Genomic DNA, 18,241 nt, shown 5'->3' on the forward strand with positions numbered 1-18,241 from the left:
GGTGTGGAGTGGAAAAACGATGGATTTGGGCCCAGATCTTTTGACTGGGGTGAATGTGTGACATTGATCCACATTCTGTCCATCATTGTTGTTTTTGCAGTTCATAATACAGCTATCACTTTATGATTCCTAGATTTAAAACACATTGGTAAAGGGAATAGGTCTGGGTGTAAAGTGCAGCTTTTGCAGATTAAAACATGACGCACAGAAGGGATCCATCAGGAGCAGACCCAACCGGCTTTAATTGTAAAGTAGACCTCATTCAGTTCAATGGAATCACTCGGGTGGAGTCAGAAGGGTACACTCAAAAAGCCAAAAGCATTAAGGGAGACCTAAAACTCCGAGCTTATCCTAGACATGATTGACGACTCAAGCATGTGGCTGAAACAGACTGGGCGAAGAAAGCTAGCAGTTGAAAAAAGAGGGCCCAAAGCCCAGTCTACATGTACTGTTAGCAGTAGGTTTGTTGGAAAACTGCTGGTAAAACCCACATCTAAAAAGTCCAGGGTCCGAAGGACTTTATTCCTGCACTTTGTGAATGGCCTATAAAGTTATATAGTTCTCTAGAGTCAACATACCTTCTCAGTTACAACCTTAGTAATGTACATAATACATGCTAATTTTTTTGTATCTTAGACCACAGAGTCAAACAACACAGAAACTGAAAACTCAGTGCTGCTGTAATTTAGTTTAAAATGCTTTTTAGGTCTAATGGGTGAAATGCCCAGTCACTCATCCTATCTGCCTTACCCACTGAACTACTTCCATGCCACTATGCCAATATGGGGTTGATACTGGGCTGAACATAGCTGGTACCTCACACATGATCTCACTGTACACAGATGACATTCTCGATTGAGTACATCAGAAATCCTGAAACGCATCTACAAGACGTAATGAGACTACTGAACTTGTTCAGCAACTATCAGGATAAAAAGTTAACTTGGAGAAATCTTGCTGTTTCTGTTGCACAAAACGGACCCAAATACCCTGCTGTGATTTGACTCTTCCCCACGGGAAAGGGCTCCCACCAGCTTTAGATATCTTGGAACCTAGATCTACCTTTCAGATTCAGATCTAATAGATGGAAACATATTCAAACCATTCGGAATCATTAAGAGTGACACTCCCTATGTCGATGATTGATAAGATACTATTATTCAAAATGATCTTAACCTTCTGAATGCTGTATTTTAATAACATACCAGTGTTATTGCCACACTCCATATTTAGGGAACTATATTCATTACTAGCAACATTATTTGGACAGATGGTAGGAAGAAAAAAAATTAAAGGGAGTTTTGGGAGCCCCCACATTATGAATTGTATAGAAGCCCAGTTGCAATATATTGCTAAATAGATCCAACTCTCACGTTGTTGCCAGCCTTTTTGTCTGCTGAGATATACCCAGAGAAGGTATGGTTAACTGCATTTAGCTAATTAACCAGGAATCAGATGGTTCTCGAACTAATAGTCTCTGCTGTGCATTGCTCTAACAGATCTACCCAGTTAGGGCATTTGGGCATGAGAACAGGATCAGAACAACAGACTATGTAGCTGGAGTCTCCAGAAATAGTAGGCTCAAATTAATACAATTTAGCTTTCTGTATCAAGTCTACCTTGCTCTCATCAGGATACATCGACGATGTTCTGCAGTAGATATTCAAATCCCCGAAACCTTCGAACTCTGTAATAGACAAATTCTATCAATCTCTTAAATTAATTAACCTATCTATTCCTCTACACACTTAGATGCACCTGATGTCTGTTTGTCTGACAAATTGAGGTGGCATTAATTCCAGTGACAATTTAGAGCATGGTAATGACCTAATCACAAACTATATTTGTCTTTATTTGGTTGGAAGGCACTGGCACCAGCACGGAGTACAATTTTAAGAAACAGTGGTTACTAAGCTATCCGGTGAAAGTAAGCTGTACCTGAGACTGTAATCTCAGTCTTTCCACCACAAGGTAGAAGGGTTTCTGTTCATGCATGTGATTGACAGTTGTCTGACATAAACGACACCTACTCCTCACAAAAGACAAGTAAACAAGCTTTGACAAAGTTAAATGCTCAGCTGTGTGTTGTTGAGTGAATGTGTTCCGTGGTAACGATCACGGAAATTGTCAATTGACAGAATGCTATAGTTGGGTCTTGAAATGGGTTAAAAACTAATGTTTATAAATCGGAAACCCACTGAAATTCACCAGTTGTAGTTCAGAGAACTAACTATGACTTGTGCCCCATACATACACTTCTTATGACCTCACATATTACATAACTCATTACATTTTAAATGACATAATTGATTACATCATCCAGTGTATGTAATAGTTGGTTATGTGTAGCCTTACTGTGGACTGATTCTCCACTAGTTGTGTTCAGTACATGGATGAGTGTTCAGGTCAGCTCATGATTGAGAGCTCTGGAGTGGAGGTTGAAAGGGTGCAAGTTTCTTGTCAACTCAATGTTCCAAATCCCCTGGAGCCTTGCCATCATGCCGCTCCCACACTGGTTCTTGCTTTTTCCTTGCTCCAAACTTTAATTGTAATCATAAAGGTTAAAAGCACAGCTTTGCCAGAGTAGCCATTGGGACCGAGAGGAAACATGGATGCCTTCACTTTCTATTGACTTCTAGGCAACACATGGTTGCATTCGTTTTCAATGGGGTAATTGCTCAACTTTTGAGCCTTTTGAATTCATTTTTGTATATTTTCTTTACAAGCGTTTCCTCTATATTTAAACTTGGTGTGTGTCTTTCAAGCTCTTTATTTTGTTGACTACATTGTTCTTTGGTTGCCTTCTTATATAAAACACCTCACAATCTATTAACATTAGGCCCATTATTTCCTTATTGAAAATATTTTACTGAGGTGCAGTACCGTTAGCAGCCCTAGAGTTAAGCTGCTGCTCACATTAGGACAACGATTTTTCTCCTATACGATCTGAAAGTTGATTTTCTTACACACACCCTCTTGCGATCCGCAATGCCATTTTGGCAATGAACCTTTTTCAGAAAGATACATTAATTTTACTCTGGAAAACAGTATAAAGGTGTTTGCAGCTCACTGATCTGGAATTCGAAATGACGTTTGTGTTCTATCCAATGCAAAACATATTGTATTGTTAATTGTTTGTATTATAGAACAGTTGTTTCGTTCTGAAGGTGATATCCAGGAATGATAAATTTGATTTGGTTCATTCCACTTCCTCCCACAGAATGTGCACCACCCCATAGAATGTTTAAAGAGTGATGGGAAAACTTATTAGAGAATAATGTCTGATGTGGTCACCAGCGTGCATCTTTAATCATATGCTCTCAGAGCTTAAGTTAAGACAGTACTTCTGGAAAACGGTCACTAATCAAGAAGCAATATTATAAGCCAGATGAGAGTTCTTACTGCAAAGGTTTGTTTGTTGGCGCATGCCTAATCGGACAAGTGTAAAAGCATTGAATTCATTGTGGCAAAAGAAGCAGTGCTATGTTGTGGAAATCGAATTATGAACCATGAACTAAAGTATTTAAAGTCCTGCCCCTTTCTCCTTGCTCAACTCGGAGCTTTATCCCTGAAACAGTAGAGCAACCTGATGGAATAAGAGGGGGAAAATGCAGAGTAATGGAGTTCTTATGAGAATTGTAGAACCATATGAGTAAGAGAAGAGCTGATGAGCTTACTAAGCCTCTAATCATTGTAAATGTTAACCAGCAAAATAGGTGTAAGCAGAAAAGAATTGTAACTGCTCGTCACATTTGTTCACTTCTATAGGAAGTGCTGTTGAAGTTGGATTCCCAATTGTTGAATTAATTCTAATGCTACAATTTTTCATTTGCTGTATTTGCTTTTTTTGTTTAAATATCTGAAATAGTCAGTCAGTTGCAAAGTTATAGCTCGTAGGAATGAAGTGTTGTAACTTATCAAACGTCCTGTAGCTTTTAAGAGATGTAACCGAACTCTGTGAAGCGTATCTTTGTGTTTCATTTCTAGAAGTAGTGTTACTTGGCTATAGCGAACAATGCAGCTTTCTTTTCTACTTCTGTTTGGTGTGCTCTTTTTACAGAGTAGCGGAAAACCAGTCGCTGTAAAATTAGTAGAGGTTTGGGGGGGGGGGGGGCATTGAAACGGAAACTTAAATGGGCAAACGTTCTTTTGTATTTCGGAAAACGGTGACACCGTGCCTTTTTTTTAATTTTATTTTTGGCCTGTACTTTTTCTTTGTACTCGTGGGCTCGATGATTGATCAAACTTCTGGAGGTACTCCATAATTTTTGCAGATGTCCTACAGCAGGTCCTTGTCTCTGCTGGCCACTTCGTCCTCTCAAAATCCTACCAGTAGTTATAGGTAACTATTACCTTAGCATACAAGGCTTTCTTGAGAACGTCGAATTGTGGCACTGGCTTTGTGTACCCTGGGAGGGGAGACACGTACTGGCCTTCCTCAGGACAATCAAAGCAGTCCCAGTAACTGGGGCCTTTACACCTCCATTCGCCGTATGCATACTGTAAGCACGGCATGTTGCACGTTTGTTATGTGATCGTGGAGAGTGAATGGTGTTCTGTGAAAGAAACAGTGAAAGCCTGCACATAATATTGAACTGAATAAGATGGAACTTTGAGTAAATGGCAACCTTCATAGCATAACTCTTTGCCTTTGTGATCTAACTATTTTACTTTCTTTTTTCCCTTTACATTGTGTTTTTCTAAAGTTTGAATCCGACATTAAAAAAACATATATCAGATGTGGCCCCCATAATAATTCTATATCCGCATCAAATAAGTGCTCCATCTGCAAATTTTGCAAAGCCCAAATAGATGTTTCTTGTCTGGCCCAGTATAGTATGTGGATTGCAAATACCTAGAAAAATCCTACTAGAATATTTAAAACTCCTAAGAAAGTGGAGGAATAACTTTTAAAAGTATTGTCAGCCCGTGTCCCAATGTGACAATGCTCAGTCCGCTACAAGAGAAAAACTAAAGTTTTTTATATCTTTCAGTACACTCCTTTTCCATTGCATAGTGCTTGTTTGAAATGTACTCCCCTCCTCAGCTTTCAGTGATCTTTTCCAGTCCTATGGGACTGAGTGGTGATAACCTTGCTACCAACTAAGATTTAAAAATAATAATTTTGGACAGTGAACATCTATGAACTAAGCTCTCTTCATCTTATGCTGCTGCTCATTTTGTAAGAGATTACTTTCAGTAAGAGATTACCTTCCATTTTGGTGCAAGATTGCCTGGGATAGCATTTAAAAGAGAGTGAAGATGGAACTTTATGTATGTTTGGAACGTGTTTCATACTACGAAAAAGCAAAACAAACAAGATTGTTTGGTTACGGGGTGTGGAATGTAACAAAATATCTACTTGTCCATGGGGCAGGTAGCTTAATGAATCTATTTGTCCTGTAACAAAATCCACTTGCCCCTTTGATGCCATGTAGTGCAGCGACAAATTATGGCAGCAATCTCATTATATAAGTGCTCCAATATAGCCTCTCCGATTGTGCCAGGGCTTGTACCATAGTAGTGTTTGAATACTTGCAATCCCCTTATGTTGCCACGTTTCTGCATACAGGGGCTGAAGGTAGTGGTAAGCAATAGTTCCAGTCTGTGCAAACCTACTAACTTGTATGTTTTAAGGATTTTCAACAACTCTTTAATCTTTTCCCATACTGTGAAATGTTGACATTTTACTCCTGACTATGGCAGACGTAAACCTTCTTCCAGAGTTGGGGGGGGGGGGGAAAAGTGGTTTGATGGAAAGTGAATTTGCAAACACTCAGATTTTCGCATGAGAAAATCTACACATGCATATTTGCTCATGCTAAAATGCAGTTCACAAATATTTTCTAGGAAGTTCTATTTCTTGTCCTACTTCTGTAAATTCTTGGGAATTCACGAAAGCCAAATAGCGGCATTTAATGCAAGGGCATATACCATGGGTGCTTTTGAGACTTTCTTGAATAATTGGGCCCCTAATTTGGTCTTCTGCGGACAGTGACCTTTTTTGTTTATTAATATTCTGTCTCTCTCTCTCTGTATCGGCTGGCTTCACTGTGAGGGGCGGCATTCTGCTCTTTCACAAGTAACATATTCAGCACACAAAGTAGTTTTGTTCAGTGGCCGTAACTACTGTAGCAGTGTGGGCATTTTGAGACCGAAACCAATTTTTTGCTTTTGCCTATGTTTGTTATAATGGTGAGGGCCCGGCAGCTCCACACCAGTAAGGTTTTACAAAACGCAAGCCAAAACAAGTCACACATTGACAAAACAAAAAAGCTGTCCAACAATTTCAGACCTACTGGCTTTGCCAATGCTTGTTTATTTATGATTGCTATAATCTTATTGGAACTGGTTACACTGATTTTCCTAATAAGAACATTTTTGGGAAATGCTAGCTTGCATCAACACGTTACCAAATGATGCTGCAAATAAATTGTACCTGAAATTTTACAGTTGTTTTGCAAAATGTTTTTTTTCCTATTTCATTTTTTAATGAACATTTTATTTTGAAAGCAAAGAGTTCTCAATCTTGCTTTCAAGCTTCTGCAAATATTTGCATCAAATCAGAGCATTCTAGGAGCAATATACATAGCTTCATATTACTAAACTTTGAAAACGTGTGTACACATATTTATACTAGAACCACGGTCAGTAGTGCAGTCAGAGCTTACAACATTTACTTAGAGTGCTCCGCCTATTAATGTCAATGAATGACCCATAAATACAAGTTTTAACAGCATTAACATAAGGACAAATATATTACCTTAACTGCAGATAGTGCCCTGCCCTTATCCATAAAGTGGTTCCGCAAACTGGCAGCCAAAGGGTTTGTTAAGTATGGGGTTTTGCCTACTTGTATCCAGTACAAACTACACATGAAAACTTGTTGCCCTTGACCCCAAACAATATGTCCTGGATGTTGGGCTATAGGAATTCCACATCCCTGCAATTGGTATCAAACACCTTATGTGGAAGATCACTAGTGTATGTATGTCTTGATACACATCTGTCCCGTCTCTTATGGGGCCGTCCATTGACTTACACCCTTCCACTTCCTCACCAGGAGTTGCATTTTGACTCCCCTTAACGTGAAACCAGGCGAGGTTCATTACTTGCATGTGCCCACTGCTGATGGGTTGTGCTAGAGGTGAGGGTATACCCATGTAAACTAAGGGTGGCAACCTAGGCTTAACAAAACTGGGCCTTTCACCCTGCTCATCTGACCTTTCCATTAACTGTTGCTTGACTGCTCAAAGTCCTTGCAATAAGAACAAGCATTGGCAAAGCCAATCAGTCTCCCCTATACAAAAGCTTTTGGCCTTGGTTATATTTTTTATGTTGAACACCAGTATGGCTGCTGTTCAACATGGCTGAAAGTTTGATGCATGTGGCGGGATAGAGTAGATTAGGGTAGAGTGGAGTGGGATAGAATTGGGTAGATTGTAGTGGGATAGAATTGGGTAGATTGTAGTGGCGTAGATTGGGGTAGCGTGGTGTAGAATGGGGTAGATTGTAGAGGGGTAGATTGGGGTGGGTAAATTGGCATGTTGTGGATTGTGGGCTGCTGAACCGTCTGTCTAGTGTCGGAATCAAAGATAAAGCCTGGCTTTGATTCAAATCCTTCCTGAAGGACCGATCCTTTCGAGTATTCGATGGTGAGTCAGCATCCACTAGTAGACCACTGATGTGTGGGGTCCCACAGGGCTCCTCTTTAAGCCCTGCACTTTTCAACGTCTATATGAGGCCATTGGCTGAGGTCGTCCGTCCATTTGGGGTCAAGATTATTTCTTACGCGGACGACACCCAGCTGGTGGTCTCATTGGCGCAGGCGGCCATCACGCCAATGTCAGGCGGACTTAGAGAGTGCCTAGAGGAGGTAAAGAGCTGGATGTCCTCTTCATCTCTCAAACTAAATGGAGACAAAACGGAGCGGATGCTCCTGGGCCCCTACGACCCCAGTTTCTTCAACTCGTTGTGGCCTCCCTGTCTAGGCACGCCTCCGGCACCTAAGGATAACATCAAGAGCCTTGGGGTGTGGCTGGATAGATCCCTTTCATTCAACATCCAGGCCACAAAACTCTTGGCTACCTGTTTTGGCCTTCTTAGAATGTTAAAAAAAAATTCTCCCCCTTCTACCTATGGAAGCTAAGCAGGTAGTCATTCAGGGTCTGATACAGTCCCGCCTAGATTTTAACAACGTTCTTTATCTCGGCGCTCCAGATTACACCTTACGCAGACTTCAGACAGTGCAGAACTGTGTGGCTCGCACACTGCTCCAGCTTCCTCGCAGGCAATCAGTAAAAGCTGGACTGGTCAGCCTTCATTGGCTGCCAGTACGTCAGCGAATCCTCTTCAAGGCCATGTGCATTGCCCATCAGGCCTTCTGGGACACAGGCCCTATGATCACCCGTGATTTCGTCACCCACTACCAGCCCAGCAGAAACCTCCGCTCAAGCCAGGCCTTTATGGCCTTAGCCCCAAGAATAAAAAAGACTAGGTCTGGCGGCAGGACGTTCACCCACAATGCATCCAAGATCTGGAACACCCTCCCCCTTCATCTCAGAGCCAACCCCAACCTCTCTTCATTTCGCAAGCAGTTAAAGACATTCCTATTTCACCCCCCTCAGTAATTCTCAGTTTAGCTACTTCACCAAGCCACCTCTGTTGGTTCCTCAGCGCTGGGACGCCCCCGGGCAACAATTCGCGCTCTATAAATTTACCAAATACAAATATTGGGGTGGAGTCGGGTTGACTGGAGTAGAGTAGAAGGGGGTAGATTGACAGAGTGTGGTAGAGTGGAATGGAGTGGGCCAGAGTGTGATCGAGTGAAGTGGAGTGGAGTGAAGTCAATTGGGGTGGGGTAAATTGGAGTCTGGTAGATTGGAGTGGGGTGGAGGGTGATGGGATAGAGTAGATTGGGATAGAGTGTGGTAAATAGTGATAGAGTGGTGTACAGTGGAGTAGATTGGGATGGGGTCAATTGGGATGGGGTCGATTGGAGTTGGGCTGATTGGAGTGTGGTGAGTAGGGTGGATTGGAATGGGTTAGATTGGGTGGATTCGAGCGGGATGGATTTGATGGGGTGGGTTGTATTGGAGTAGTTTGGAGTTGGGTAGATTGAGGTAGATTGAGGTAGATTGGAGTGAATTGGAGGGTAGATTTGAGTGGAGTGTGGTAGATTACGATAGTGTAGTGGGCTAGATTCGAGTGAACTGAGGTTGTGTTACATTGAGTGGAGTGGGTTAGATTGGATTGTAGTGGAGTGGTTTGGTGGTACTTTGGAGTGGATTGGATTAGAGTAGCGTAGATTGGAGTGGGTTGGGGTAGATTGGATTGGGTGAGATTGCAGTGCAGTGGGGTAGATTGGAATGGGTGAGGTAGATTGGGGTGGGGTAGATTGTGGTAGATTGAAGTGGAGTAGGGCAGATTGGGATAGATGGGAGTGGATTGGGGTAGATTGGAGTGGGGTAGATTGCAGTGAGGAAGAGTGTGGTAGAATGGGCTGGAGTGGGGATGATTGGGATGGATTGGAGTGGGTAGATTGGGGTGGATTGGGATGGAATTGTAGTGGAGTGGGGTAGATTAGAATGTGGTATATTGTGGTATTGGAGTGGTATAGATTGAAGTGGGGTAGATTGGGCAAGAGTGGTGTGGGATAGAATGGCGGAAATTGGGTGAAGAAGGCTAAGTGGTGTGGCATGGAGTATTCGCCGGCGCCCAGAAAGTCTTTTCCAGCTCCTGCAGCTTTGCCTGTTCCTGCTCCGGTGCCTCCGACACTGCAGCCTCAGCCCCCTGTAAGACCTCAAATGGATCCAAACCAAGGGGCTTCGGATCCTTATCCTCCTTTTCCTGGACCAAGGATCCGTCGCATTTCCTAAATGCGATGTTTGGCATGTTTGCCAAGGAATCATACTCTTCCGATGCGCCGTCTGACTCCGTGGGTCCGCTTGCCTTTAAATTGGAACATTCCCCAGCAGTATGCCCAGGTGCCTTTCGTTCCTTTCATGCCGACAGCTCCGTCATGGCAGTTTCTGTTGCCAAGGTTTTCGACTCTGATACCTCAATCTCCTGCGCGGTCTGGTGTTGGACCAACATCTTCCTGGATTCGAGCGGCGCCTTTGCCCGCTTCGGGAGGTCCTTTATTGACACTGTTACCATTGTCGCTGGCGATGCCGAACCGGATCCGAAGCAGCGTTCCAGGAGGGAAGCACAGAGACTGCTGGAGGAAGAGGAGTACTAGCAAGAACATGAGTAAGGGGAGATCCTCGACTCCGTGGACGACTTCGAGGGTCTACAGGAGGCCAGTGTCCTTGATACTTCCTTCTATTAAATTAGAAACTCTCCTCTCTCCCAAACGCTCTGTGATGCTAAATCTCGTCATATATACCTGCATATTGGGCAAATTACATGGGGCTTAACTTTACTTTTTTTTAATTGAAAGTGTACCTTGGTCACACCCATTAGCAGAACCGTATTCTTGGTTCAATTGCTCATAATATGAAATGAGGGATCGAAAGGCTGGGGGTACCATGCATCAGCTGTTCCCACAAACGAACATTTTAAAAAAATGGCCATCACATGAGTATGATTGAGACTTCAGCACATAGTACATAACCAAGCACATGGTTTGTTATGTTGCAGAATTACAGTTTAAAAACAAATGATCAGTAAAGCCAGCCAGTCGAACAGCTCAGTTGGTTGAGTGCCTACACCGGGGGTTTGTGTCTGTAACATGCAACTCACAAGTATCAATTGCACTAAGGTAGACAGTACCTTCTGTTCTTGAGAGGTGAACAAAATGAGTATCATGATTTTATTAGGTAATTTTGATAGCACTTGTTAAAGGGAATTGACTCATTTCATATTGTGTTTTGCTTTCTATCAAATGGTAAATGTAATTTGGGAATTCTTGTTCATGTGTGCCTGTTGTTACACAAAGGAGTAACTGCGCATTAGCTGTGGGCGCTTGGGTGCTGCATCTGCCTGAGGAGCACACCATCTGGCCATGCTATGCTGAAATACATTAGCATTGAAAAAGCCAATAGTTCTTACATTGCCGAGACCAATTGACGTTGCCAATGCTTTTCTACATCAGCAAGTCTTACTTTCTACTTTGTAGTGGAAGGCCGAGTAGATTAGTGGTGCAAATGCAGTAATGACGGGTGAACCCTCACCTGGAAGCTAATGGTTGTGAGTGCCTGCTCAGTCATGGGTGAACATTAAAACAGCTTACTGACACCGGTGGTGCTCACAGTCATGACACCTTGCAGAACTGCAGGCATCGAGCACAAGGAAATAGATATATAAATAACCCAGAAATAGATATTCCGGCCTAGAAAAGCACTTTGTGCTGCAGGCAAGAGGAAGATAAAATGGAAGAAAAGGGATGAAGAAGCTTGTGAAGGGCCAGCTCTAGAGAAGTACCTTGTGCTGCAGGCATTCAGCACAAGGGAATAGAAAGGTGTGAATAAGGAAGGAAGAACTTGAAGAAGGTGGGGCAATGGCAGGGCGAAGGAAAGTGAAGAAGACGGAAGCGGAAGAAAGACATGTGCAGCAGGACAAGCTGACTTCCTGGTTACCCGAGTTGGAATACTCTACTAGTCTTCTTGAATTATGTTCGTGTTTATAGCCGGAGGTTCGGGAAAGCAGTTTGTGATACACCTGTGAGAAAAATTCACAGGCCAGTGTAAATATCAGTCGTTCTAAATATAAATGTTCCTCCTCCTACAGCCTAAGAATCGTAGTCAGCTGGTGAAGGAGTGAACAAACTCAATAACGCTGGAATGTGAAAGGTTTACATATCCCAGAATCCCTGAGCTGTGTAATTGGATTATCATAAAAACGTACGCCCTTGATTGCTAGCTACTTTGTACCTTGCCTCGATTTGTTTTTACAAAATTAGCACCACAAATGACCCTTCACCTTACAAACAGGTACTTGCAGAATGTTGATTCAGAGTCCCTGCCCTTGAACAGTAAAGCAGAGAGAGGTGGAGTCGTCCTTATGTCTGGCTATCAAAAACCTGGCTGTGCAGATTACCTGAAAGAAAACGAGCGTGTAGTTTGCTCACTAGGGCTCACAATCCTTTAGCATTGTGCGACTGAGCGTCGGTCGTGCTGTAGAGGGCAAAATGCTTTACATAAGACCAGAATAGATAAGACTTTACATTTACCTCTGCTGCTGGTTGGTGTGACCAGCGATCAGTGTCATTGGGATGGGGTGGGATGTGATGATAAAGAGCAGTATCGGTTAAAACGAGAGGTTGTGGCACCACATTCAGGAAGTTATCGCTCGTGGTAATGCACATTCTCCCAGTAAAGGGCCCTGAACTGGAGAGAGCGTGAAGCAGCACTCCAAAGCTGGAAAAGGAAGGGAGTGCACCCAAAGTAACCAGGGGAATTATTCACAATCTTGGAGTAGCCACGGATTGCCATCTGTAGGAAGTAATTCACTAAGTAGTTTTTACTAATTGGGCCCGCCCCAGCTTCACTTTTGGAATCTGACATGGTCAGGTGCATTCAGGATGGCATGGCTCTAGGCAATTCACTAGCAGGTTAAGGTGTTAAGAGGAAACGGGTGGCAAATTTCGTAGTAGTTTGAATTGGAAATAGGAACGTTTTCAGCCTTATTTATATCAAATTTGACTTCTGTTAATTATACTTTTAGAGACATTAATGAATTGGTATTGAATGTACGGTCAGATTGACAGTAATTGAAGTGCTTTTACAGGGTTCAATATATATTATTTTTGAGTAACAGGCATCATTTGAAAGGGGAAATTGTATAAGGTACAGGTTCTAAATAGGGGAGTTCAGTCATAGGAGAAGGGTTTTCATGTTTGTAATTGAAATTATCTGCCAAGATGCTGGCTCAGACTTGCTGCTTTAATTCTGTTTTTTCAAAACAATGGTTTGAGAAACATTTAGAATTTCGTTTTTCAAACAAAGTATATATTTTTTTTGTGTGCATTTCTAGCATGCACATATCCTTCCGGACAAGGAGTAGACTTGCAATGGTATTGAAAAAAGTAATGCTGGGAAGAGAAGCTTGTTGGGCTCCAAGATAGCAGTGGTATTTTCGCACTTTCTCGGGCCACTTTTGCTTATGGGGCAGTTCTGGTTGCTGATGCCATTATGTGCAGGGAATAACTGGAGAAGCCACAGTCAGTGTTAGTCTCCTCTTGGGGAAACATGGGTTCTGGGCAATGCTTCCTAAGACTGTGGTGGCGGGAAGTGGGAGAGCCATAGCTTAAGAGGTTGGAGTTGGTTGACATTGTAGTGATTGAGCCCACTTTAAGCTTCTACAGTGGGACAATTGAGCTGTGAAATCGAAGTAAATTGAAGCACACCATCTTCCTTAGTAAATATTGGACCTAAAGACAATAAATATTGGTTTAAAAGGGAACAGTGTTTTTAGCCCCTCTGGTCTCTGTACCCCAGTGACCTTGTGGGGGACGGTGGGTGGCACTGGACTGGTAAGTCCCAACTGCCTTATTTTTCCAGGTCCACTGTTCAGAAAGGGGAGACAGTGATCATGGCTACGCTTAAGGAGCGGTAAATCGATTTGAAAGCATTATGTCCACACTTGAGCAGATCTTTTAAGCAATCAAGAGCTGAACGTTAGGAATCCAGACCACTTAGTTTCAGCTCCTGAAAAATGCTGCAAAACCAAGAAGAGATGGCCAAGAGAAAGTAGATGTTCTGAGAGTGTGCTCACTCGTCAACTACTACATTTCAAAGAAACATTTTTAGAAAAAGGGGTGGGTAAAAAAGGTGCGGATTCAAAGGTATCCCACCCAAACCTGGGCTTTTGACAGCTGTAGCAAAGGGTTTCTTTGTTCTCTGCTTTGAGAGCCACCAGAATAATCCAAAGACCATATGAAAAGAACATGTATTCCTACCAAGGGGCCCAGAGACAAAAGGACCAGTGACAGCACAACGCCGGCAGAGCTGGGCAACACAAACAAAGGGAAAAAGACACAATTGAAAAAGAGTAACATAAGTGGTTCCAGGCTTGTTTTCCTTGACTGGAATTGTGTGATCTTAATTCATAGGCAGGATCTACAGTTCGTCAAGAAAAAGATTACCATCATAGGAAAGAAGAAATTGATCGGAGATAGGGACAGGCTATTCATGATTTCTTTCAATGCTGGAAAGGTGATGGTTATATGATGAGATTGTTCTTTCTTCACATATCAAAGAGTGGCAGTTGAGCTGAATAGACACAGCTTCACAGTTAATGGTTGGAGACAGTTATGACTGCAGATCCTTGGTAGTCCCGGAATTATTGTTTTGGTTGTTCAGTGTTGCACTGCGTTAGTAGTTAATATAAGTGTATGTCTCTGCTCACTTTCCCCACATCCCTAATAGTTCACTTACCGGTGGGTTCCGAGGGCTGCGATGTTAGCAGTGATAGTCCCAAAGATTTAAAACACACAAAGAAACCGAATACTTATTCAGTATTGGCATTGAATGTTTGTACTACTTCTAAAGTGTTTGATGAACCGAGTTTGGCAACCAGTTTTCCTTTAGCACTATTGTAGTTTAAACATTTCTTCACGTATTTATGTAAAGGACCGACATCATGGGCTTACATACAACTTGACTTCTATTTATGGTTTACACAATAGTGAAATAATAGTATGAAAAGCTTAACAAAGCAGTATAGGTACATTACATGTCCAGATTTATAGAACATACAGCCCCTTTCCATAGAGCTGCCAAGGAGCAGTAGTACTTCAAATCGGTCAAAGGATCATTAAAGTAAATCTCTCAAGTGATTGTTTTGCTTTACATTACTCATATTGCAAACTGTCATTATATAAGACCATGCACTGTTCAGAAATAGATCAATAGTTTTAAATAAAGCTGAGCACTTGGCCCCATATACATTTAAAGAGCAATAGGTGCAGTGTTTTGGGACTCTTAAAAAGGAGAGTAGAGTAAATCAGGAAGTGCACTGTTCTCTAATGTGCCTCTCTTAAGTAAGAAATTAGAATTACGATATTGATAATAGGTGCCATTCTAATGGAGAGGGAAAGAGAGTTCAAGATTTTAAGGGCCAGGCCAGAGAAGACCTCCTTCTGGATTCTGTGATTCTTAAACCTTGGAATAGCACCAAATTCAAACCCCAAAAGGGGTCCTGGGACCAGTGGGTCTAGGCAGTATTTTCATGTGTTGACGTTATTTTTGGATGATGGTGTGTAAAGGTGAGATGTTTGAATTGACTGTTGCTTCATCCAGAGCTTTGTGTTGGATACAGAGAAATTGCAACGACTTTACATGTACTGTTTATTGTGAAAGCAGTAAAGAGTGAGCTAATTTGATTGTAAACCAGTGTTCTCTTTCTGCTTTTATTGTAGACCGAGCTGGAAGCATCAGTACCTTGGATTCATTGGACTTTGCACGGTACTCTGATGATGGAAACCGAGAAACAGACGAACGGGTTGCAGGTGAGTAGGACCTGTGCTACATTAATTTTTGAAGAACTATTGGTTCAGAGTAATTGCACAGTGTTTCATTCTACAAAAATTCTGCATGGCTCCTCCCTTCACCTGCAGCCTCCTCTCTTTCCATTCGATTACTTTATGAGCGATTAAATTGTGTGCAAGTTGCAGTTGGAACCTTTGAGAGTTTCTTTATAGTTAGCCTGTAGCTGTACCTTTCTGGCTTTTTTCCTGGGATTTTTGTGAATCATGCTCGATAATACAATTCAATTTACCGTTTCCAATTAGGTTTCTTTCAGTTATTCTCCTATTTTTAAGCCTTAGATTTTCCTTAAAACCACACTAATTTTGTTCACACTGCTAGTGAGTACATTTTGAAGTCGTGGTATGAGTTGTTGATTTCGAAATCCAGCTATCCAACTTTATCTGTACAAAATTCTCAGGACAAACACTTAATCTCAAAACCTGAGACAATGCAATGCATTTAGTCTTCTTCATAGCTGTTTTTGGGTGTCCTTCGGTGATGAGCCGTGTATATAAACATGGAATCTAAGCTATTGACCGAACAGCGTTTTAGATTTCTTTAAAAACAAACCAACATTTTTCACGATTTTAGACTTCCTAAATCAGACCTCAACTTGATAATGCCTCAACCTGAACTTTATGCATCCTGCCATGTTATTCTCCTATTTAATGAATATGTTCATATCCATTTACATTTCTATATCATCAAACATTAATTGTCTTTAACGAATACTTGTAAAACATGTTCTTTAATCCAAACTCTTTGAACTGCCTTCAGTTTGTATATTCAAAATGTTTCACATTGTTTCACTTGTTCAAGATCTTGATTACCACCTCTGTTGTATTTCGGGATATGCACTATGCCCACAAATTAAATTTTTCCAGTATCTATTTCTCTGTTTCTGCTGCCAGTGAACCTCCAGATGACACTTCCACCTCTTCTTGATTTATGCGGCCTAAGTAGTTAACCCTACATAAATGCACTCACAAATGCACACAATGTCTTTCTCTCATGTTATACATTTTCTTATCTGCGTATCTCAAAAGTCTGTCACTGGGGGAGGAGCCAAGCTCGCGTCCGAGATGGCCGCGTTTTAGCTCGGCTCCGTTCGCCTGCCTGTTTTTATCATCTATCCTGCCGTTATCCTGCCCCGGGAAGCCCTCTTTGCTGTGCTATAGTGCTAAGACGCCTTGCAGGCACTCACCTTTTGCTCCGGTGGTCCTGGGTGCCGTGGATCCTGTGCTACGCTCCCGCTCGCTTCGGGGCCTCCGGGGCGGGCTGGCCTGGACCTTCTCGGCGGCGCCCGGACGGGACGGAGCACGATGATCGGCCCTTGATGGCGCAGTGGACGTGGTCGTGGAGGCCTTTGTGCGTGTAGGCCGGCTGTGCTTGCTGGCCGGCTCCGGTGGGCCGGAGGCCTTGGGTGGAGGCGCTGCCTTCCATTGACGGGGTTACTCGTATATCCGGCTTGCTCCCCGTTTGTTCTCCGGTCCGGCCATTTTGATTTCCTCCGCCCGGACTCGGAGAACGGGACCGGCGGCACTGGAGAGCCGGCGAGTCCCCATCTTCTGGTGGCCCCCCTTCCTGCTCCGGGGTGCCCTGCCGCCGGTCGGCTGGTCTTCATTTACCTCGCTGCTGCCCCGACGGAGGTTGACGGCCGCCGCGGCCTCGCCGGGCTTCCAAGATGGCGGCCGACCCTGAGTGCCTTAGCCGGGCCTGGACGAGCGCTGGAGGCCCGCCGCATGGCCCGGGTGCCGGATACTGTAAAGGTTTTCCTACACTTAAGGATATCCTGGATGCCCTGCACTCCTGGCGAGCTTCTGTGGCTGCACCCGTCTTCGCCCTGGAGGTGGATCCTCTCTTCGGGCCGTTCGGGCCCCCAAAACCGGGTGTGGCTTCACCGTTGCAGGGTGCGGCTGGAACTATCCTAAGACAAGTGGCCCCGGCGACAGCTGCGTCTGTGGGTGTGCGGAGTTCCGTGGCCCTTCATCGTCCTGTGCTGTCTCCTCAGCCGCTGGTCCGGGGGCCGGATTCCGTCTGGCCTGGACTCAATGACTTTTCCTGCCTCTTTTCGCCTCGACCGACCGGCCATGGTTCCTGTGCCGGCCCAGCTGGGTCGGCCTCTCTTGAACTGTCCCTGAAACTGTGCCTGCATTGTGTGCGATGTTCCATGACTTTCCTGGATCTTCCGTGTTTTCCTCCACGTGTCTTATTTGGACTGCCGTCTGATCTCCCTGTTCTATGCCTTCGGTTCTTCGCGGTCTGGTTCTTAGTGGATCGGACCGCTGCAACTTTGGACAAACAAGGACAGGGCTGATACAAATTTGCCTCTGTGTGCGGTAGTCTTGTACTGGTTGGATGATCGGCGTGTACTGGTATGATTATATGTGACTTTATGGTACTCCTGGAGTGTATCCTGACACTTTTTGACTTCCCGAGGGCTCTGCCCTTTGTTTCAGGCGGGTGGATGGGTGCAGATAATACTGTCTCTTGGCCCTCTCCCGTGTGTGTTCCTTTCCCTTTTTCCCTTCCACTCCCCTCCCCCGTTTTTGTCTTTTGTTTCCGTCTTTTCTTTGCTCTTCTATATTTCGGGTTCTAATTAGGGCGACAGGCACGCTGCTGGGGGGTAGGCCATAGCCTTCTGCAGGGGTGCAGGGTGGGCTTGAGGGGTGGGTGGAGGGGTCTGTCACTTTGGGGGGTCTTTTTCCCCCCCCTTTTTTTTTTCTCCCTTTTTTGTTCTATGGCTCTTGAGTATTCGCTTTTTCGGGACT

At 43.6% G+C, this 18,241-nt stretch overlaps 1 protein-coding gene across 9 annotated transcripts in view; it reads left to right on the forward strand.

Annotated features, from left to right (window-relative positions):
• The window catches only part of RELCH (RAB11 binding and LisH domain, coiled-coil and HEAT repeat containing), an 878,561-nt gene that overhangs the window by 84,082 nt on the left and 776,238 nt on the right, over nucleotides 1–18,241 (forward strand). For all 9 annotated transcript variants that reach the window (XM_078687764.1, XM_078687757.1, XM_078687759.1 and 6 more), the window contains exon 2: nucleotides 15,362–15,451. In XM_078687764.1, coding sequence (XP_078543890.1) covers nucleotides 15,362–15,451 — 90 coding nt within the window. The remainder of the gene's footprint in view (nucleotides 1–15,361; nucleotides 15,452–18,241) is intronic.

Source organism: Lissotriton helveticus, chromosome 4_1, assembly GCF_964261635.1.
Source record: "Lissotriton helveticus chromosome 4_1, aLisHel1.1, whole genome shotgun sequence".
Classification (NCBI taxonomy): Eukaryota; Metazoa; Chordata; class Amphibia; order Caudata; family Salamandridae; genus Lissotriton; species Lissotriton helveticus.